General features: G+C 46.6%; 1 protein-coding gene across 6 annotated transcripts in view; it reads right to left on the bottom strand.

The window, feature by feature from the left end:
* LOC140476049 (uncharacterized) overlaps nt 1-22349 on the bottom strand; it is a 452737-nt gene that overhangs the window by 71276 nt on the left and 359112 nt on the right. For 4 of the 6 annotated variants that reach the window (XM_072568002.1, XM_072568006.1, XM_072568008.1 and 1 more), the window contains 7 exons: nt 21370-21464; nt 19514-19748; nt 18219-18413; nt 16454-16579; nt 15326-15484; nt 14407-14565; nt 9858-10024 (listed from right to left, as the gene is read on the bottom strand). In XM_072568002.1, the coding sequence (XP_072424103.1) occupies nt 9858-10024; nt 14407-14565; nt 15326-15484; nt 16454-16579; nt 18219-18413; nt 19514-19748; nt 21370-21464 (1136 nt within the window). The remainder of the gene's footprint in view (nt 1-9857; nt 10025-14406; nt 14566-15325; nt 15485-16453; nt 16580-18218; nt 18414-19513; nt 19749-21369; nt 21465-22349) is intronic. The other 2 variants (XM_072568005.1, XM_072568004.1) reach the window with 2 other exon arrangements.

The following is a 22349-nucleotide window of genomic DNA, read 5'->3' as shown; positions in this document are numbered from 1 at the left end:
ATCTTTATGTCGTCATTGTCTACAGGAATAGTGCCAGAAGACTGGAGGGTAGCAAATGTGGTTCCCTTGTTTAAGAAGGGGAGTAGAGACAACCCTGGTAATTACAGACCAGTGAGCATTACTTCGTTTGTGGGTAAAGTATTGGAAAGGATTATAAGAGAAAGGATTATAAGAGATTATAATCATCTAGAGAGGAATAAGTTGATTTGGGATAGTCAACATAGTTTTGTGAAGGGTAGGTCGTGCCTCACAAACCTTATTGAGTTATTTTGAGAAGGTGACCAAACAGGTGGATGAGGGTAAAGTGATTGATGTGGTGTATATGGATTTCAGTAAGGGGTTTGATAAGGTTCCCCATGGTAGGCTATTGCAGGAAATACAAAGGCATGGGATTGAGGGGGATTTAGTGGTTTGGATCAGAAAGTGGCTTGCTGAAAGAAGACAGAGGGTGGTGGTTGATGGGAAATGTTCATCCTGGAGTTCAGTTACTAGTGATGCGCCACAAGGATCTGTTTTGGGGCCACTGCTGTTTCTCATTTTTATAATTGACCTGGATGAGGGCGTAGAAGGATGGGTTAGTAACTTTGCAGATGACGCGAAGGTCAGTGGAGTATGGAGAGTGCAGAAAGATGTTGCAGGTTACAGTGGGACATAGATAAGCTGCAGAGCTGGGCTTAGAGGTAGCAAATGGAGGTTAATGTGGAAAAGTGTGAGGTGATTCACTTTGGAAGGGGGAACAGGAATACAGAATACTGGGCTAATGGTAAGATTCTTGATGGTGTGGATGAGCAGAGAGATCTCTGTGTCCATGTACATAGATCCCTGAAAGTTGCCATCCGGGTTGATAGACTTGATAAGAAGGCATACAGTGTGTTAGCTTTTATTAATAGAGGGATTGAGTTTCGGAGCCATGAGGTTATGCTGTAGCTGTACAAAACTCTGGTGCAGCCGCACTTGGAGTATTGCACGTAGTTCTGGTCACCGCATTATAGGAAGGATGTGGAAGCTTTGGAAAGGGCTCAGAGGAGACTTACTAGAATGTTGCCTGGTATGGAGGGAATGACCTGATAGAGGTTTACAAAATTTTCCGCAAGGATCTGTTTTGGGACCATTGCTGTTTGTCATTTTTATAAATGACCTGGAGGAAGGGTTAGAAGGTTGGGTGAGCAAGTTTGCGGATGATACGAAAGTCGGAGGAGTTGTAGACAGTGAGGAAGGATATGGCAGGTTACAGCGGGATATAGAGAAGCTGCAGAGCTGGGCAGAAAGGTGGCAAATGGAGTTCAATGTAGCTAAGTGTGAAGTGATTCACTTTGGTAAGAGTAATAAAAAGATGGATTACTGGGCTAATGGTAGACTACTTGGTAGTGTGGAAGAGCAGAGGGATCTTGGTGTCCATGTACACAGATCTCTGAAAGTTGCCACCCAGGTAAATAGTGCAGTGAAGAAGGCATATGGCGTACTGGCTTTTATTGGTAGAGGAATTGAGTTCCGGAGTCCTGAGGTCATGCTGCAGTTGTATAAGACTCTGGTGCGGCCGCATCTGGAATATTGTGTGCAGTTTTGGTCGCCATACTATAGGAAGGATGTGGAGGCACTGGAACGGGTGCAGAGGAAGTTTACCAGGATGTTGCCTGGTATGGTAGGAAAATCCTATGAGGAAAGGCTGAGGCACTTGGGGTTGTTTTCATTGGAGAAAAGAAGGTTTAGGGGTGATTTGATAGAGGTGTACAAGATGATTAGGGGGTTAGATCGGGTTGACAGTGAGAACCTTTTTCCACGTATGGAGTCAGCTATTACAAGGGGGCATAGCTTTAAATTAAGGGGGGGTAGATATAGGACAGATGTTAGGGGTAGGTTCTTCACTCAGCGAGTCGTAAGTTCATGGAATGCCCTGCCAGTAGCAGTAGTGGACTCTCCCTCTTTATGGGTATTTAAGCGGGCATTGGATAGGTATATGGAGGATAGTGGGTTAGTGTAGGTTAGGTGGGCTTTGATCGGCGCAACATCGAGGGCTGAAGGGCCTGTACTGCGCTGTATTCTTCTATGTTCTATGGATAGGGTAAATAGACAAAGTCTTTTCCCTGGGATTGGGGAGTCCCAGAACTAGAGGGCATATGTTTAGGGTGAGAGAGGAAAGATATAAAAGAGACCTAAGGGGCAACGTTTTCACGCAGAGGGTGGTACGTGTATGGAATGAGCTGCCAGAGGAAGTGGTGGAGGCTGGTACAATTGCAACATTTAAGAGGCACTTGGATGAGTATATGAATAGGAAGGGTTTGGAGGGATATGGGCCGGGTGCTGGCAGGTGGGACTAGATTGGGTTGGGATATCTGGTCAGCATGGACAGGTTAGACCGAAGGGTCTGTTTCCATGCTGTGCATCTCTATGACTCTATGACCTGAGGATGTTTTAGTTTGAAGAAGGTTGAGAGGTGACTTAATTGAGACATATAAAATAATCTGAGAGTTAGATAGGGTGGACAATGAGAGCATTTTTCTTCGGATGGTGATGGCTAGCACAAGGGGACATAGCTTTAAATTGAGGGGTGATTGGTATAGGACAGATGTCAGAGATAGTTTCTTCACTCAGAGAGTAGTAAGGGCACTGCCTGCAACAGTAATAGACTCGGCAACTTTAAGGCCATTTAAATGGTCATTGGATAGACATATAGATGATAATGAAATAGTGTAGGTTAGATGGGCTTCAGATTGGTTTCACAGGTTTGTGCAACATTGAGGGCTAAAGGACCTGTACTGCACTGTAATGTTCTATGTAAGTTTGACTTGTTTGATACTGCTGTTGAAGACTGGAAAGAATTTGACAGTTTTTCCTGAGTAAATGAAAAGCAAAGAAGTTTAAAAGAGATGTGTGAGGCAAGTTCTTCACACAAAGGGTGGTGAATATCTGGAACATGCTGCCAGAGGAGGTGGTGGAGGCAGACACAATCACAGCATTCAAGAAGCACCTAATTGAATACATGAATAGAAAGGGAATAGAGGAATACAGATCCTGTAAGTGAAGACAGTTTTAGTATAGAAGGGCAAAATGTGTCAGTGCAGGCTTGGGGGGTGGGCCGAAGGGCCTGTTCCTGTGCTTCCTTCTTCTAATAAGTAATTCTCCTGACAGCTTGTGGACCCACAGGTTTTTCAGTTATTAGGAGCTTCACTATCCCTGAGGCAGCAGATACTAAAATGTTTCAAGAGTTGACTGATTTTGTTCAACTCCAAGCCTCTTCTAGTTCTGAGACGCTATCAGTTTTCTTCTGCAGTTTGACTTCCGGGGAAATCTGACAAAGGTTACGATTTGGTATGCGGGGTTAATGATGTAACTATGCAAAGATGCCTACAAGCTGAAACACAACTGAACTTCAAACTGGCACTACAACTGGCCTTACCATTAGGAAGTGTGACAAGGGGAGCACGTGTGCTGTACAGTATCCTGATGGAAGTGGACATCCCCACCTGTCCAAACAGAACTACAGGGCATAGGTTTTAGGTGAGAAGAGAAAGATATAAAAGGGATCCAAGGGGCAACTTTTTCACGTAGAGGGTGGTACGTGTATGGAATGAGCTGCCAGAGGAAGTGGTGGAGGCTGGTGCAACATTTAAAAGGCATTTGGATGGGTATATGAATAGGAAGGGTTTAGATCAGAGTGGTGCTGGAAAAGCACAGCAGGTCAGGCAGCATCTGAGGAGCAGGAAAATCGACTTTTCGAGCATACGCCCTTCATCAGGAAAGGGCTTCACAGAGGGTTTAGTGGTAAGAACCCATTCAGCTGCCTTTCAGATTGAGGGCCCTAGCTGATGTCTCCATTTGTGCCTTTGTGCTGACTTTCAGTTATTTTCATTCCTGATTTTTGGCTCTAAAAAGATTTCCATCACTGATGTTTGTCTGGAGTTGTTGTTAGTGATTTTAAGAGGTTGAGGGATGTTTCGGGGTGAGTAACAGCCTCCATCCTTTGACACCACCCTCATATCTAACAAGGATTGAGAGGTTATGATCAGAGTCTCCACAATTTCTAGCCTTCTTTCCAATTAGCCACTGACTCCTCTTAAGTGAGGTTGTTGTTTTTCCTGGATTAGTGGTGCTGGAAGAGCACAGCAGTTCAGGCAGCATCCAACGAGCAGCGAAATCGACGTCTCGGGCAAAAGCCCTTCATCAGATTCGCTGCTGTGCTCTTCCAGCACCACTAATCCAGTATTTGCTTTCCAGCATCTGCAGTCATTGTTTTTACCTCGTTGTTTTTCCTGACCTATCCTATAGTCATACTCTCTATAGCTAGAATGTAACTTTGTTTTTCATTTCTCTGTTCTCTAACTATAGATTGTACCTAGGTACTCTGTACCTAAAACAATGCTGTAACTGGTGACTTATAAACTTTTCACTATACTCATCTGAGTACATGTGACAATCAAACTAATTCCATTCAGAATTAGGCCACTTAGTCCATCTGCTTCAATGAGATCATGGCTGATCTGATAATCCTCAACTCCACGTTTCTGCCTTTTCCCCCTAATCCTTGATTTCCTTCCTGATTACAAATCTGTCTGTCTCAGTCTTGAATATACTAATTGACCCAGCATCGACAGCCTTTCCCTCAGCACTCTGAGACACAGCCTGTCCAGACCAAGTGAGTTCTTGACTTTGAGCTATGCCAACATTAAGTTGACCCCTTTACCAATCTTTATTCTATTCAAAGCATAACTCCCCTCCAGCTTCCTTGTCTCTGTGAAGTTCCTACTTTTGACCTCAGCCACACCCTCTGTCTCCTTGTCCTCAAATCAGTCCCACTTTTTTCTGACTCCTTTTTGTTATTCAAGTGTCTACGAAGTAGGCTAGTCTTTCATTTTGTAATTGTTTTTATTCACTCATGAGATATAGGAATCACTAGGCCAGTCCATCCCTAACTGTCCTGCAGAGGGTGGGAGTGAGCTGCCTTCTTGAAATATTGTAGTCCCTGCTGATCTATTCTCACATTCTCTTTTGGCCCTTTACCTCTGCGTTTTCTGCCTTTCGTTCTGGGCTGTATGAGCTGTACATGCCACTAGACTCCTCTTGCTGTTTCAACTTAATCCCAACACTTTTAATCAACCAAAGACCTCCTGCTCCTGTTCCCCTTTACATGAATGTGTCTACCCTGTACCTGAACTATCTGAAAGACTGCCATTGTTCAATAGGAACACAGGAATCAGAGTAGGCCATTCAGCCCCTTGCGTCAGTTCTGCCATTCCTTGAGCTCATGGCTGATCTGTGGCCTCAGGGTCAACAAAACGTGGTGGTGGAAAAAACCCAGTAGGTCAGACAGCATCAGAGAATCAGGAGAGTTGACCTTTTGGACAGCGTCCTTCATCAGGGCGTGCTGTACATTTTCCAGCTCAACATTTTATCAACTCTGACTTTCCAGTATCTGCAGTCCTTGCTATCCCCTTGACCTGTGACCTCATTCCATATGCCTGCCTTTATCCCATATTCCTGATCACCTCTTTTTAACAAAAATTGATCAATCTCAGATTTAAAGTCAACAACTGATCCAGTATCATTGCTGCGTGGGGTAATGAGTTCCAAACATCTAACACCCTTTGTGTGTCAAACTGCTTCCTAACGGCATGGTGGCTCAGTGGTTAGCACTGCTGCCTCACAGTGCCAGGGACCTGGATTTGATTCCCATCTCAGGCAACTGTGTGTGTGGAGTTTGCATGTTCTCCCCCTGTCTGTGTGGGTTTCTCCGGGTGCTCCAGTTTCCTCCCACTGTCCAAAAATGTGCAGGCTAGGTAAATTGGCCATGCTAAATTGCCCATAGTGTTAGGTGCATCAGTCAGGGGTAAATATAGCGTAGGGGAATGGGTCGGCGTGGGTTACTCTGAGGGTTGGTGTGGACTTGTTGGGCCATAGGGCCTGTTTCCATACTGTAGGGAATCTTAAAAAAAATCCCCTGAATGGTGTGGCCCTAATTCTCAGACGACGTTCCCTAAGTTTTAGAATCTCCAACCAGTGGAAATAGTTTCTCTTTATCTGTCTTTTCCTGTTAATTTCTTGAATACTGTGATCAGATCACTGCTTAACCGTCTAAATTTGAGAGAAATCAGGCCTAATTTGGACAATCTCTCCTCATAACTTAACCTTGAGACTCGGTACACCTTGCAGAAGCAGTGCTTGCGATCCCACTTTGAACAGAAGATGAACTCTTATTTAAGTAATTCCTTTATTTCCTTATTGTAACTCAAAATGGTGCCAGATTGTCGCAATAAAACCATCCATCCATCCATTCATAAGCCCTGGAGTCAGAAATGTATAGCATGGAAAGAGACCCCTCGGTCCAACCCGTCCATGCCGACCAGATATCCCAATCCAATCTAGTCCCACCTGCCAGCACTTGGCCCATATCCCTCCAAACCCTTCCTATTCATATACCCATCTTAAATGTTGCAATTGTACCAGCCTCCACCACTCCCTCTGGCAGCTCATTCCACACGCTTACCACCCTCTGTGTGAAAAAGTTGCCACTTAGGTCTCTTTTATGTCTTTCCCCTCTCACCCTAAACCTATGGCCTCTAGTTCTGGACTCCCCCACCGCAGGGAAAAGACTTTGTCTATTTATCCTATCTATGCCCCTTATAATTTTGTAAACCTGTATAAGGTCACCCCTCAGCCTCCGATGCTCCAGGGAAAACAGCCCCAGCCTGTTCAGCCTCTCCCTGTAGCTCAAATCCTCCAACCCTGGCAACATTCTTGTAAATCCTTTCTGAACCCTTTCAAGTTTCACAACACCTTTCCGTTAGGAAGGAGACCAGAATCGCACGCAATATTCCAACAGTGGCCTAACCAATGTCCTGTACAGCCACAACATGACCTCCCAACTCCTGTACTCAATACTCTGACCAATAAAGGAAAGCGTACCAAACACCTTCTTCACTATCCTAGCTACCTGCGACTCCACTTTCAAGGAGCTATGAACCTGCACTCCAAGGTCTCTTTGTTCAGCAGCACTCCCTAGGACCTTACCATTAAGTGTATAAGTCCTGCTAAGATTTGATTTCCCAAAATGCAGCACCTCGCATTTATCTGAATTAAACTCCATCTTCCACTTCTCAGCCCATTGGCCCATCTGGTCCTGATCCTGCTGTAATCTGAGGTAACCCTCTTCGCTGTCCACTACACCTCCAATTTTGGTGTCATCTGCAAACTTGCTAACTATACCCCTTATGCTCACATCCGAATCATTCATATAAATTATTCATGATGTCGATGATCTGACAGGGTTTAACTTTGAATGAATGCAGCGTGCATCACTGACTGTGTCAACATCACAGGAGTTTGGCCAGAGGAGAGAACCTGAAGGAGACAGCGCTGGGGCTGGTGTGGTATTCTCTGTCTCTGCACTAGTGTCGGTAATTTCTCAGCAAGCTGTGATAGCTGCAAGATTGGCTGTGGTACACTCTGACCACTCTCCGACTGAATCCCACTCCGAGACACTCTGCAGAACATGACCCAGTGCTGGCTCTTTCCTCATTAGGGTGGACATACACAGAGCAAGAAACCTCTCTTGCACACATTTCAGGAATTCCTCTTCCTGGTACATTTACAACATTTAAGAGGCACTTGGATGGGTATATGAATAGGAAGGGTTTGGTGGGATTTGGGCCGGGTGCTGGCAGGTGGGACTAGATTGAGTTGGTATACCTGGTCGACATGGACGGGGTTGGGCCGAAGAGTCTGTTTCCATGCTGTACATCTCGATGACTCTCTGCCCTTCACACTGCCACTGCCCCAGCCTGTGTCATGAGAACACAGCCACTCGAGCCAGTCAGTCAGTTGGATGACACACTCACAGGACTGTCTCTCCCAGTGTTGATGCAGAGTGCTCAGTCGAGACTCTGTTAAGAGTTGTTCCCAGGGTCTGATGTTTCTTTATGTTTTGAGGCTGGAAGGATACGGACACAGAGATTCCTCCGGTGGGGCTGGGCTTGAAGGCCAGGTGCTAAAGGCAACAGATGTCTCCATAGAAAAGCTGCTGGGGTTTGGCTTAACCCAGTGAAAAGGATTAGCGTGCGCTGTGTCAGACACTCCCCTGATCATCTGTCCATGTTGAGATTGTGTCACTGGGCCCCTCCTTCTGTCAGCTGCATGGTATGTGGTAATTAGCAGCGTACCTGAGGGAGATTTACTGCTTCAGCAAGGACACAGTGGGTGTTCACTGGGATCAGCTTTAAATCCAGCTACCAGTGTCCGAATCCACTTTAGGTGGAGATAGGTTCTCTCTCTGGTACTGGAGTTTGTTTTAAATATTGTAACAGAATTCTGCAGCAAAGATTGACTGAAGACTTATAAATGTTCCATTTGCTCATTTGACTGAAGGGATGAATGCAGTAGGTTCAAAATATTAATCCTTTTCTCGTAAGAATTTCTCATTCTCTACACTGACCCTCCGACAGTGCAGCGCTCCCTCAGCACTGACCCTCATACAGTGCGGCCCTCCCTCAGCACTGACCCTCTGACAGTGCAGCGCTCCCTCAGCACTGACCCTCTGACAGTGCGGCACTCCCTCAGCACTGATCCTCCAACAGTGCTGCACTTCCTCAGCATTGACCGTCCGACAGTGCGGCACTCCCTCAGTGGTGCTCTCTCAGTCCACCCTCAAAAGGTTAGTAATCCTGTCAGAGTTTAGCTCAGTTGGGTGGATGGCTGGTTTGTGATGCCTACAGTGTGGGTTCAATTCCAGACCGGCTAAGGTTACCCTGAAGCACCCCCCTTCTGAACCTCAGCCCTTGCCAATTTCCTCTTAAACCCCTCCCACTAATTGGTGATCCTGGAACTACACATATTAAACTGACACATTATCTTTCATGTCTGTTCATATTTTTGTGTTGAAGATTGAGAGTTCCCAACAGCTCTATTCCACCTCCCATTCCTCTCCCTCATATTTTTAAATGTATTATGCTGTAATGTTTAATGTCCTGCTTTTTTTTGTAGTTATGACTCTACAATTCCTGTCTGGATCCCCCAGCACATCACACATGACCTGTTGCATCCTTTCTTAATTATGGACACTGTATTGCCACAGATATTTTAATTCATTTTTAACAAGATTGTTTCTCACTCAACATTGCCCCTGTGTCTAAACTCTGTTCTTTAATATTCCTCTTTCATCTGCCATCAATGTCCTGTTTTCCTCCTTTACAAGGGAAGGGCAGGTGATGGTCTTGTGGTGTATCATCGCTGGACTGTTACTCCAGAGACAAAGAACGTGTTGCTGGAAAAGCAGAGCTGGTCAGGTAGCATCCAAGGAGCAGGAGAGTCAACGTTTCGTGCATCAGCCCTTCATCAGGATCCAGAGACCCCGGAAATATTCTGGATACCCTGGTTCAAATCCCGCCGTGGCTGGTGGTGGGATTGGAAATCATTTTTTTTAAAAAACGCTGAAATTAAGAGTCTACTGATGACAATGAATCCATTACCAGGAAAACCCATCTGGTTCACTAATCCCCTTTAGGGAGGGAAACTACCATCCTTATTTGGTCTGGTCTGCACGTGACTCCAGACCCACAGCAACATGGTTGACTCTTAAATGCCCCCTGGATAATTATGGATGGACAATTAATGCTGGTTTAGCCAGCAACTCCCTCAACCTGTGAATGATTCAGCACAAAATTCCTCCCCATGTCACTGACACCATTTATAAGGCAGTTCTACTCACTTCCACCTCTCCATTATCCTCACAGCTTGCTCTTGTCCCCAACCTTTAACCACTTGGTCCTTCATCCCCTCTCCAACCCCCAAACCGGTTCCCCCCCCCCACCAGTCCCCCCCCGTCCCAGTCCCCCCCCCCCAGTTCCCCCCCCCCCCTTTCGCCTTACCTGGCCTCAATGACCTCATGGAGGTGTTGCCAGTTCCTGTTGATGAGATTAAGTTTGTTGTCGATCTCCGGTGCTTTCGATGGGCTGCTGGCTTTGATCAGTTCATCCCCAAGTTGTTTCAGCTGCACCTTATTCCTGTTGTAGAGGTTAATTTCCCCCATGCAATCCTAAAACAGAAAGCACAGCTTACAGCACAGCGCCAAACCTGAAGGAGAACAAATAGCTCACCTGTATAATTTTGGGGAACCACTTTAAGTTTGATGCATGACCTAAGGAAATTACACATAAACTGAGTTGAGACAGTCAGTCTAAAAGATCTGTAAGACCTGATTAGTTGCAAGACCGTTCCCAGGTCCAAGTTTCATTAAGTTTATCAAAATAGGTACAAAATAAATGATACTTAATAAAAGAGGTAAGCCAACTGGAGTTCCAGATGCCCCTGACCATGGGTGGGGGAGGAATGGTGAGCAAGGGTTAATCTGCAGTAACCCTCAATGGTTTGGTACACGACACAAAACCTGCAGACAGAATGACAACTTCAGTCAACAGGACAAAAACAGTCAACCAGAAACTCAGAGCTGGTTTTCCACTGTGTACTGACTGTCAGAGGGTCAGCGCTGAGGGAGCACCACACTGTCAGAGGGTCAGCGCCAAGGGAGCGCCGCACTTGAACACTAAGATCCCTCTGTTCCTCCACACTTCCAAGAATCCTGTCTTTAATCTTATATTCAGCATTCCAAAATACATCACTTCGCATTTATCCAGGTTGAGCTACGAAGAGAGGTTGACTGAGCTCGGACCTTTCTCATTGGAAAAAAGAAGGAAGAGAGGGGACCTAATTGAGGTGTACAAGATAACGAGAGGCATAGATAGAGTCGATAGCCAGAGACTTTTTCCCGGGGCAAAAATTGTTAACACGAGGGGTCATAGTCAGAGGCGGGTCCTTTACGCAGAGAGTTGCAGGAGCATGAAATGTGTTGTCAGCAGCAGTTGTGGAAGTGAGGTCATTGGGGATATTTAAGAGACTGCTGGACATGCATATGGTCACAGACATTTGAGGGTTGGTACATTAGGTTTACCTTACATGAGGATCAATGGTCGGCACAACACCGTGAGCTGAAGGGCCTGTTCTGTGCTGTACTGTTCCATGTTCTATGTTCTAACAGAGCCCTGCGGGACACCACTCACCACTGACCTCCAGGCAGAACAGTGTAGTTTCTCCTTTATAGATTGGCACCCTCAGTGAGTTAACATCATCCCAAATTGTTTAGTTGATACATCTACATATTCCTAAAAATTCCATAGCATACTAATACCGATATAGGCATAATTGCAAACCACAGAAAAATCGGAGGAGGGAGCATAGTCGTCATGTCTCTGGACTAATAATCCAACATGGGTTCTAACCCCAGCATGGTAGGTGTGAAATATTAATTCAATAAAAATCTGGAATTAGAAGCCAGTCCAAAGGTGTCCATGATGCCAGGGTTGATTATTGTAAAACAATCTGGTTCACAAATGCCCTTTAGAGGAGGGAATCTGCCATCCTTGGTCTCGATTAGAGTGGTGCTGGAAAAGCACAGCAGGTCAGGCAGCACCCGAGGAGCAGGAAAATCAATGTTTTGGGCAAAAGCCCTTCATCAGGAATGCCCTCCTCACATGTCCAGCCTCCATGTGACACCAGACCCACAGCAGTGTGGTTATCTCTTTACTACCCTCTGAAATGCCATTCAGTTCAAGGGCAATTAGGGATGGGGCATAGTGCTGGTCTAACCAGGGACTCCGACACCCCAGGAATGAATAAAACGTTAAAATACATGAAAGCTCAAAATGTCTACTCTAACATAAACAAGTCTGTTACATACTCCAATTTACAAATATAATCCATTTTTAAACATGGCCATGTTCTTGTGGAACTTTGTTTTTGAGCCATGAACTATTTTCACATCTGTTAGCCTAAGCTTATGTTAATTTGGTGAAAAAACAGCCATAAAACCCAAAATCTATTTGCTCACTTTTGACTGGGTTGCTCTTGGTCTCTGGCAGAAGTGAGCACTGCAGATGCTGGAGATCAGAGTCTAGATCAGAGTGGTGCTGGAAAAGCACAGCAGGTCAGGCAGCATCCGAGGAGCAGGAAAATCAATATTTCGGGCAAAAGCCCTTCCCTGCTCCTCAGATGCTGTGTGACCTACTGTGTTTTTCCAGCACTGCTCTGATCCTGCTCTTTGTCTATGGCTATTCTTACAGAAAGAGTTTTCGTTACAAACCACAATTAAACAGAATACAATTTTTTAATTCTTCAATTGCTTAATTGGGTCATAATCATGGAAAATCATTAATCCAATATTTTTCAATCCAGTAAATATGCCAAAAATCAGTCTGCCCTGATTTCACACATAATGCTCCTGATACTGGTCACTCCCAGTGAAGAAAATAATCCTGGATCTCAATCCTGAACTTCCATTTCAATCATTTCAACCCATTTTTCTCTTGCATTGCAGCTTGAATTCATTTTTCAGATTTGACATTACATTTCCCAACAATATGTGCGGCACGATGGCTCACAGCGCCAGGGACCCAGGTTCGATTCCCGCCTCAGGCGTCTGACTGTGTGGAGTTTGCACGTTCTCCCCGTGTCTGTGTGGGTTTCCTTCGGGTGCTCCGGTTTCCTCCCACAGTCCAAAGATATGCAGGTTAGGTGAATTGGCCATGCTAAATTGCCTGTAGTGTTAGATGCATTAGTCAGGGGGAAATATAGGCAGGGGAATGGGTCTGGGTGAGTTATTCTGTGGAGGATCAGTGTGGATTTGTTGGGCCGAAGGGCCTGTTTCCATACTGTTGTGAATCTAAAACAAAAAAACTTGCATTTATCTAGCTCTTTTAACGTTACAAAATGAACATGGGATTTCACTGGAAAGATGCTGGAAAAACATGGACATTGAACTGCACGAGGTAATACACGGACAGGTGACCAAAAGCATGATCAGACAGGTTGGGTTTTAAGGAGCATCTTAAATGCTGAATGAGGGAAGGGAGGAGGCAGCGTGGGGGCAGGGGAGGGGGGGGGGGGGGGGGACGGGAACGTGTGTGCAGGGGGAGAGGGTTGTACAAGGGAACTCCAGAGCTTGGAGCCCAGGCAGCTGCGGGTGCAGGCACTCATGGCAGAATGATTCAAATCAGAAAGGCCCCAGAGACCAGAATGAGAGGGCTGTGGGATTGTAGGCCTGGGAGTGAAGGTAGACATAGGGAGGAGGCAAGGCAATGGAGAGATTTAAAAACAGGGAAGTAAGTTTAAAAACCAAGGTATTGCTGAATCAGAACATTAAATAAGTAGTGTAAACTGGAGGTGGCGATGTGGCTCCTGTAGTCTGCTCAGCTATGAATAAGATGGCAGGTACCGCTACCCAGTAGCCTGCTTCTATTCCCTAGCATAATAAAAATCTATCCATCTGAATTTTGAAATGATAACCCTCAGACCTAATAGTTTCCTCTTTTATTTTGGGGGGTGGCGGGCAGGGGGGAGGTGTGTTGGAGGGGAAGAGGTGGAGATTGTCATTCCCCCTTCATGTAGATATGTCCCTCCTTTATTACTGTCAAACAGCTTCACTCTAATTTGAAAAGTAATGCTCCTTATTCCGGACTCAATTTACCTGCTCATTTCATCATTTAAAAAATACTTATGTCGATCCCCTTTTGACTACAGACACACTGCAAACTATCCTTCAAACTTATGAGCAGCTCTAATATCAGTGTAACAGTGATTACATTTCTTAATCTGTTGTAAAGACTTCCTGAGGATGTAAATGGTACTATAGAAATGCAAGTTCGTTCTTTCTGTCTGTTTATTTCCCATCTGCCTGAGTCTTCTTTGTTAACCTCCAGCAACTTCCAAACCCACAGCCTCTTCCATTTATAATGACAAGGGCAGCAGATACATGGGAACACCACACTGTGCAAGTTCCCCACCAAACCACTCACCATCCTGACTTGGAAACAGATTGCCATTCCTTCACAGAGTCAAAATCCTGGAACTTCCACCAACAAGGGCATTGTGGGTCAAGAAGGTAGCTCACCACCACTTTCTCAAGGGACAACAAGGGGTAGATAATATATTTTGGCCCAGGAACCACACATTCCCAAAGATAAAATCATAGAGAATCCCTACAGTGTGGAAGCAGGCCATTTGGCCCATTGAGTCTACACTAGCCCTCCGAAGAGCATCCCACCCAGACCCACCCCCTTACCCTATCCCTGTAATCCTGCAATTCCCATGGCTAACCCACCTAGCCTGCAAATCCCTGGATGCTATGGACAATTTACCATGGCCAATCCACCCTAACTTACAGATCTTTTGAATGTGGGAGGAAACTGGAGCACCCAGAGGAAACCCACGCAGACACAGGAAGAATGTGTAAACTCCATAGACAGTCGGCCGTGGCTGGAATCAAACCCAGGTCCCTGAGAGGCCGCAGTGCTAACCACTGAGCCACCGTGCCTCCCCCAAATTGAATAAAAACAGTAACTCAGCAGAGGCCAAAACATGCCGTACCTCCTGGAGTCTCTCAATCATCTCCTGAACGCCACTGTCTGTGCTCTGTGAGACTCGATCGTCCATCTGTTTTAGCCAGTCTTCCAGATGCTTGCTCTTGGTATTAAACACGACCCACTGCTCGAGCCGGTCACTTATCTCCAGTGTCCGCAAGGACGCCTGCAGGATTAGTGGACAGAGCCAGTTAACGGTATTACTACAGGGAGACTGCTGCATTTAGCTACAGCCTGGAGGAACTGCAACAGTTACTGAGACAAGTAGCACAGCAACCAATTCCCTAACCCCTACAACACCACTCACAGAGGGCCCAGAAATGCTGCTTGGAAACAAGATATATATTTGTCCACTAATATTCTCCCTCTTCTTCCTTCAGACAGAGTAATGTTGAGTGGGAGAGAGGATTTATTCTCATCTCTCTCTCTCTCTCTCTTTTGGGTCAGTCCTTTCTCTCTCTCTCTCTTTCTCTCTCTCACTCAGAGCACCCTAGCTGTGCAATATTCCTCTTGAAGCAGGGACTAATTCACAGGGCCCTGTGCCTCTCAGGACTCTAATAAACTGGAATTTTAACAATTTAAATTTATATAGCACCTTTAGTGAATGCTTTTCTGAACCCTTTCAAGCTTCACAACATCCTTCCAATTGCAGGGAGGCCAAAGTTGCACGCAATATTCCAAAAGTAAGTAAAGAGCAGCTACAAAAGCAGTGACAGTGCCCATGATACCAGCATTGAATGGTATAAAAAGGCATCTTGTTCTTGAAGGTCCTTTCTGGAGTGGGTCTGGTTGGGTGCTGTGAAAGGCCCAGTGGAGAGTGTAGGGCCCTGTGGGCAAGGCTATTGTCTGAGGCACTTAGCAAGTGAGTCACCCCGAAGCTGCCCTGAGTCCTCCTTCCTTGCTGCTACATGAACAGAATCACTTACAGACAGCTTCAGCTGCTCCCAATGGCTCTCCAGGATTGCCACTTGCTCCTGGAATCCAATCGCCACATCGGGAATAAGGTGCTTGCCAAGATCCACTTTCACAGTGCTCAACTCAACAAGCCTGTTCAGCCAGCTTCGCATCAGCTCTCCCAGCTCCTGCTGTTCAACATGAAGGACAAAACTTACCACTTAGATACAGATATATATATATAGAGAGAGAGAGAGTGAGAGTGTGTGTGTGTCTCTGTGTGTGTATATACACAAGACGCATGTGTGTGCACAAGACGGGGACAGACAGAGAGACAGACAGAGAGAGAGAGAAGCAAGTTGGAGGTAATGAGGATTTGTTGACTGATGGGTGCGAATGTCACTAGTCATTCTGCTTTGCCAAAAACCAGTTCAATACCCACTACGGTAGATAGTGCAATTTAAACTCCACACTGAAAGTCAATAATTCATAAAAATCAGTCATTGAAAGCTAGTGTCAGTAATGGTGACCACTAAACTAATAATTGTTCATTGTAAAAACTCATCTGGTAGAATAGAATATAATAGGATATCCTTTAGGGAGAGAAATCTATTGCCCTTATCTGGTCTGGTCTGGTCTGATCTACTCTACATATGACTCCAGACGCTCAGCTATGTGGTTGACTCATAACTGCCCTCTGCAATGGCCTAGTAAGGTACGTTTGGGGGTAATTAAGGATAGGCAACAAATGCTGGTCCAGCCAGTAACACCCACATCCCATGAAAGAATTTCTTCAAGTGGTGTGCCAGAATGCATGGGTGTGTTGGAGATGACCAGCTATTGCTACAGAGCTCGGTCAGGATTCACACTGCTGGTGTTGAATAACTCACTAACATTCCCAGCCTGGGCTCCATCCCAATGTTCATTCAAGAAAGATCATGGCCAATCTTACCTGATACAAAAGCAAACTGATGCAGATACTGGAAAGCCGAAATAAAACAGTAAATGTTACAAGTGCTTAACAGGTCAGAAACATCTATCGAGAGGGAAATAGAGTTGACATCTCGGGTCAATAACCCATCGCCGTTGTGAAGCTCTATCTCTCTCACTACAGATGGTGCCAGACCTGCTGAGGATTTCCAGCAATACCCTGCTCTTACCTGGAGTTTACTTTGCTCTTTTTGTAGGTCCTCGCTGAAACAGGGCAGCTCCCGCCTCAAGTCCACTCCGAATTCTTGGAGTTTGAGACCCAATACAGTCACCTCCTCCCCACATCTGTCACACATCTGTCCAGAGCAACACAAAGACACAGAGTGGTGGGTGGATAACAGGGGATTTACAATAAACAGTCCCCAGCGTCATGGCACAGGCTTCACTGACACAGTCAGGTGGAAGTGAAAGACTCCACGGCACAGTGTCCTGACCAATATGGACCCCTGAGCCAATGCCATGGAAAGAATTATCCAGTCATCTTGACACAGCTGTTGGTGGAAGTATGTGAAATGTAGAGCGTGTTACAGCAGTGACTACATCCCAGAGATGGGGGGCTTGGATGGTGTGAAGGGGGTCATTCATTACAGTGAAGATCCTGATCATGCAGCAGAATACTGCAGATGGTGGAAATCGCTCAAGTGAGGCAGTGTGCACGTCCATCAATCTAGTCTACTCTATTCATGCTCACAATATTGGCATCTTGATACCAAATTCTGGATTAGTGGTGCTGGAAGAGCACAGCAGTTCAGGCAGCATCCAAGGAGCATCTAAATCGATGTTTCGGGCAAAAGCCCTTCCCGAAACGTCAATTTCGAAGCTCCTTGGATGCTGCCTGAACTGCTGTGCTCTTCCAGCACCACTAATCCAGAATCTGGTTTCCAGCATCTGCAGTCATTGTTTTTACCATCTTGATACCAAATACAGCCTGGGGCACTTGCTTTGTAGAATACCCCTGATCCATCCACAAGCATGACCCCAAATCTCTGGGGCCTGTCATTTTAATTCCCACCTTACCGTCACACTGACATCTCTGTCCTCTGCCTGGTGCCCTGTTCCAGTGAAACTCAACATAAACTGAGGAAATAGCAACTCAACTTCCAGTTACACACTTTACTAAAGTCTGGACAATGAGCTCAATATTTTCAAACTGTAAACCCTGCCCTTTTTGAATTGTTTTCTTTGTATCCTGGATTTGGATTTTTTTCCTTATTTTCACTTTCAGTCAGTGGTGTCTCTGCTCTCGGCACTTATTTGCTGTTTCCTTTCTTATCCCGTCTCTGTTCCCTTTGGGCCCAGAGCAGTAACTCCTCTGTTGTTCAGTCCTGCCCATCCTCCACCCTATTGCAGACTTCCCTGTCGTGTTCATAGCACCCAGCCTTTGTTCAAATTCTAGAACATCCCTAACATTTCTCTGCGGGAGTCTGGATGAAAGGCTATTGACGTGAGCAGCCAATTTTGTTTCTCTCTTCATGCATGCTCCCTGCTTTACTGAGCAACTTCCTGCATTTTTTTATTTTAATAGAATGATCCAAACCTAGTGAAAGACACTATGTAAATACCTACGCTTTCGTTTTTGATCAATCCACCTGGTTAAGGAAATGGGACCAGGTGAGACCAACCTGTTCCCACCGGCTGTGATGCCTTCCAGTTGGTAACAGATAATCAAATGCTAAGGCAGGAGTCTGTAATGGGAAGCTGTACTGTGCAGCAGCTTGATAAGCCCCAATGATAACCCTCAAACACTGTTCCAGCCATTCAATACCATGCAAACAAAATCCTCCAGGTTCGCTTTACGAGGAGGAGAACAGAGTCGGAGTTAAAGGAGAGGAGTCACTTCAGACTCCTCAAGATTTTGTTTCCAGATTACTTGACCTTTGTGAGGTTTCTGTGGAGCTCAGTCTTGGGTTAAAAGGAAGGTTGTACAGGGTGTACCTTCACTATGGCGGTCAGGTTGTTCCTCTTGTCCGTGAGCTGTAGGTTGATGGAACCCCAGGCGTCCTGTAGCTGGCAGAGTTGTTCCTGGAGTTGTGCCTGTGCTGAGGAATCGGCTGCTGACAGGAGCTCATTGCCCACCTCCAAGGCCTGCATCAGGTATGGCTCCAGCCGCTGGAGTTTCCTCCCTTGGAGCTTGGAGATGAACAGGATCGATAACGTTCACACACAAACCGCTCAACAATTCCCACAGAGGATTACCCACATGATCTGGGGGGGTAGGGGGGGGGTCAGGGCTGATCGGAGGGGGAGGGGTCAGGGCTGATCAGGGGTGGTTATAAAACTATACACAGAGAACCAGGGGCCAACACTGTCTTCACCAGCTCCTCGAGAGAACCTGCTCCCCCCCACCGTCACCCACAACCCTCACCACACCCCTACCCACCCACCGCATCCTCTCTGCCCCTCCCATACTTTACCACTCCTTACTCCTCCCCACCTTACTTACCCCTCCCCTTCCCACCCCTCCCCACCTTACCCCTCCCACCTACACCACCCCTCCCCTCCCCACCTTACCCCTCCCCTCCCCACCCCTCCCCACCTTACCCCTCCCCTCCCCACTTTACCCCTCCCAACCCCTCCCCACCTTACCCCACCCCACCCCTCCCCACCTTACCCCTCCCCTCCCCACCTTACCCCACCCCTTCCCAATCCCTCCCCACCTTACTCCTCCCCACTTTACCCCTCCCCTTCCCTACCTCTCCCCATCTTCTCTGTCCCTGACCCCTCCCCATCTTCCCCCTCCCCACCTTACCCCTCCTTGACGCTTCCCCACCCATTTCCTCCCTGTCCTGCCCAACAGCTCTTCTCCACCCACCCACCTGTTCGCCACCCTGTCTTCCCTTTCAAAGAGACAACACATGCCTGATGTACAGACTGGCCTCTTCCTGCACTGTGTGATAGTATGCCTGTGATGGGCTAGAATTAATCAGTGTATTTTGATATTTAAACAAATGTTTAAACCCATTGATAGTTAGTGATAAATTGAACACTAGGAGCAGGCATTGCCCAAAATTGGGAATTCCTTCTCCAGCAGAAGACCTTCTCCCAGTTTTCAGAGTTGAGGAGGCAGTGTTGGGCTGGAGGTTAGCTCAAGGTGACACAGTCCCACCGAGGTGCCTGACCTATCACACATTCGGAAGACAAGGTCCCCCCAGTGTTGAGACCCCCCCTCGGTATTGGGCCCACCCCTCCTCAGTATCAGGCAAGGAGCATTAAGGAACAAAACAACTTACCTTCACCACCTCCAGCAGCATCCAGAGCTGCTGCAGACTGTAACTGCGCAGATCGCCCATGGCCTGTAGTATGTTTGACGTGTCAGTGAGCAGCTTACGCAGTCTGGCCACAGAGTTGCCATGGTGACACCATTGGTTGGCGAGGGTGGTAATGATGTGTTGGCGTTGCCAGACCTTCTGGACCAATCTGCACCAGCGTTCCTTCAGCGCCGAGAGATTCAGGACAAAAGTCCTTCTGGGGAGGCAGACCGACATTATTAGAAAAGAAAACCTGCCTCAGTTCTCCCTGACTCTGGCAGTTCACCACTGGGTGCAATGGCCCCACTGATACCGGGACCATAAAGAGACCATTCTCTCTAGGCCTTGCCCGTACACTAGAGCCTTACATTCTTCCTGGTCTGTAGGGCAGGAAGCAGCAAGTTCAGAACACTACAATATTGGCCTTCACAACAGCATTCAACCATTCAAACAGTGACCATTGAGAATCACAGAATCATTACAGCACTGAAAGAAGCCATTCAGCCCATCCTCCCTGGACTATTTCCATTCCCTTAATGCCAACCACCTGCCTTTTCCCCATGTCCTGCACATCATTCCTGTCCAATGATGGACACCTTTTTCAAAAAGATGGAGTAGGGTGGTACAGATGTATCGGTGACAGCTAGCCTGCAGAAAGGTGCAGATCGGCAGGGATATTTAAGCAGATAGAGAAAATACTTAAAGTTGAAGACTACCTGAGAGAGGACTGGGGGCTCTGTGCTAATGGCTGCCTAGCGACTCTCTCTGAAGTGAGAGTTTTGTTCTACAGACGTGGGATCCATTATCCATATCATCCAATATCCTGTTCAATGTCTCAACTGAACCTGCCTCCCCCACATTTCCAAGCAATGCACTCCACACCCAGGCTCCTCACTGTGTGAGGATGGGTTTTTTCCCCTCACTTTACCCTTGCTTTGTGTAAATTTACGCTCTCTCATTCCTGTTCCTTTTGAGAGCAGGGACAGCTTCTCCCTCTTTACGGTCCAGCTCCCTCATGATTTTGAAAATCTCTATCGAGTCTCCCTCTCAGCCACTTTCTCTCCCAGGAAAACAGCTGCACCTTCCCCAATCCATCATCACTGAAGTTTCTCACCCTGGAACCATTTTTGTAAGTCACTCTGCATTCTCCCCAGTACATTCACATTTTCCTATAACGTGGTGCCCACTGTACACAACACTCCAGCTGGGGTCTAACAAATGTCTCATATAAACCCACTATCACCTCCCTGCTCTTGTACTCCATGCCCCTATGTATAAAGCCGAGGAAACCGTGTGCTTTATTCTTGCTCTCTCCCCAGGTCCTGCCTCCTTCACTGATCTGTGCTCATATATACCCAGCTCCCTCCCCCTTTAGAACTGTTCCCCTATTACATGTTCCCCTCCAATGTTATTCTGACTAAAACACATCCACCTCACACTTCTCTGCATTGAACCTCATCTGCCCCCATCCGCCAATCCACCAACTCCTTTGGACCCCCACCATGGCCTCCTCACAGTTAGCAATTCTTCCAAGTTTAGCATCATCTGCAAATTCTGAAGCTGTCCCCTGCTCACCAAAAACCAGATCATTAATGTCAATCAGAAAAAGGGGGAGCTCTAACACCAACTCCTGGGGAGCTCCATCACAAATCTTCCTCCAGAAATATCCATTGACCATGACACTCTGTTTCCTATCACCCAGTCAATGGAAACATTCGCACAGAAAGCGCAGGCAGAGGAGCAGGAGGATCGAGAGCTGATCGAAAGGACAAACTGCCCAATTATAAGTCCTTGTCAGTTCATTAGAAAAGGTTTGGCTGCTCTGGTCATTGTCTCACCTGTCCTGGACATCGCTGCTTGGAATCAGATTCTGGGCCTCCTGAACGATCGAATCAAGGATCTGGTGTGCGATTGAAACCTCCACCTGGAAAAGCTGCAACAGGAGCAGAGTTAAAATTAACAGTGAGCTTACTGGTTATTTCCCACATTCATGGGGTATTGGCATCATTGGCAAGGCCAGCAGTTGCTACTTAGTCCTAATTGTCCTCCAGAGCAATGGTGGGTCTGGAGTCACGTGTAGGACAGACTCGGTAAGGACACAGATTTTCTTCCCTAAAGGTCATCAGCAAACCAGGTGGGTTTTTATGTTTCCGTGCTGTACATCTCTATGACTCTAATGCTCTGGGAAATTGGGTTCAAACCTGGTGGAGCTGGGTAGCTGGTGGAATTAAATTCTAATGAATTAATTGAGAGTCAGTTTCAGTAATGGTGATTGTGGAATTATTGTCGATTGTCATAAAAAACCAACCTGATTTGCTGATAGGGAAGGAAATCTGTGTCCTTACCGAGTCTGTCCTACACGTGACTCCAGACCCATCATTGCTCTGGAGGGCAGTTAGGACTAAGTAGCAACTGCTGGCCTTGCCAATGATGCCAATACCCCATGAATGACAAAAAGCAGTGGACCCAGCACCGATCCTTGTGGCACTCCACTGGTCACAAGCCTCCAGCCATTCAGCCCCTCAAGTCACATCAATCTTCCAAACAGCATCTTATCCAGACCCATGGCGAGCACACCTAGCCTGCACATCCCTGTATACTATGGGCAATTTAGCATAACCAATCCACCTGACCTGCACATCTTTGGACTGTGGGAGGAAACCAGAGCACCCGGAGGAAACCCATGCAGACACGAGAGAATGTGCACACTCCACACAGACAGTTGCCTGAGTGTGGAATTGAATTGGTGAGGCAGCAGTGCTAACCATGAGCCACTATGCTGCCCCAATAATTAAAGAGGGCTTGACTTGGTTTTGTA

The sequence above is a fragment of the Chiloscyllium punctatum genome, chromosome 4 (assembly GCF_047496795.1).
Source record: "Chiloscyllium punctatum isolate Juve2018m chromosome 4, sChiPun1.3, whole genome shotgun sequence".
NCBI classification, from domain to species: Eukaryota; Metazoa; Chordata; class Chondrichthyes; order Orectolobiformes; family Hemiscylliidae; genus Chiloscyllium; species Chiloscyllium punctatum.
This window is presented reverse-complemented; position numbering and strand designations above follow the sequence as displayed.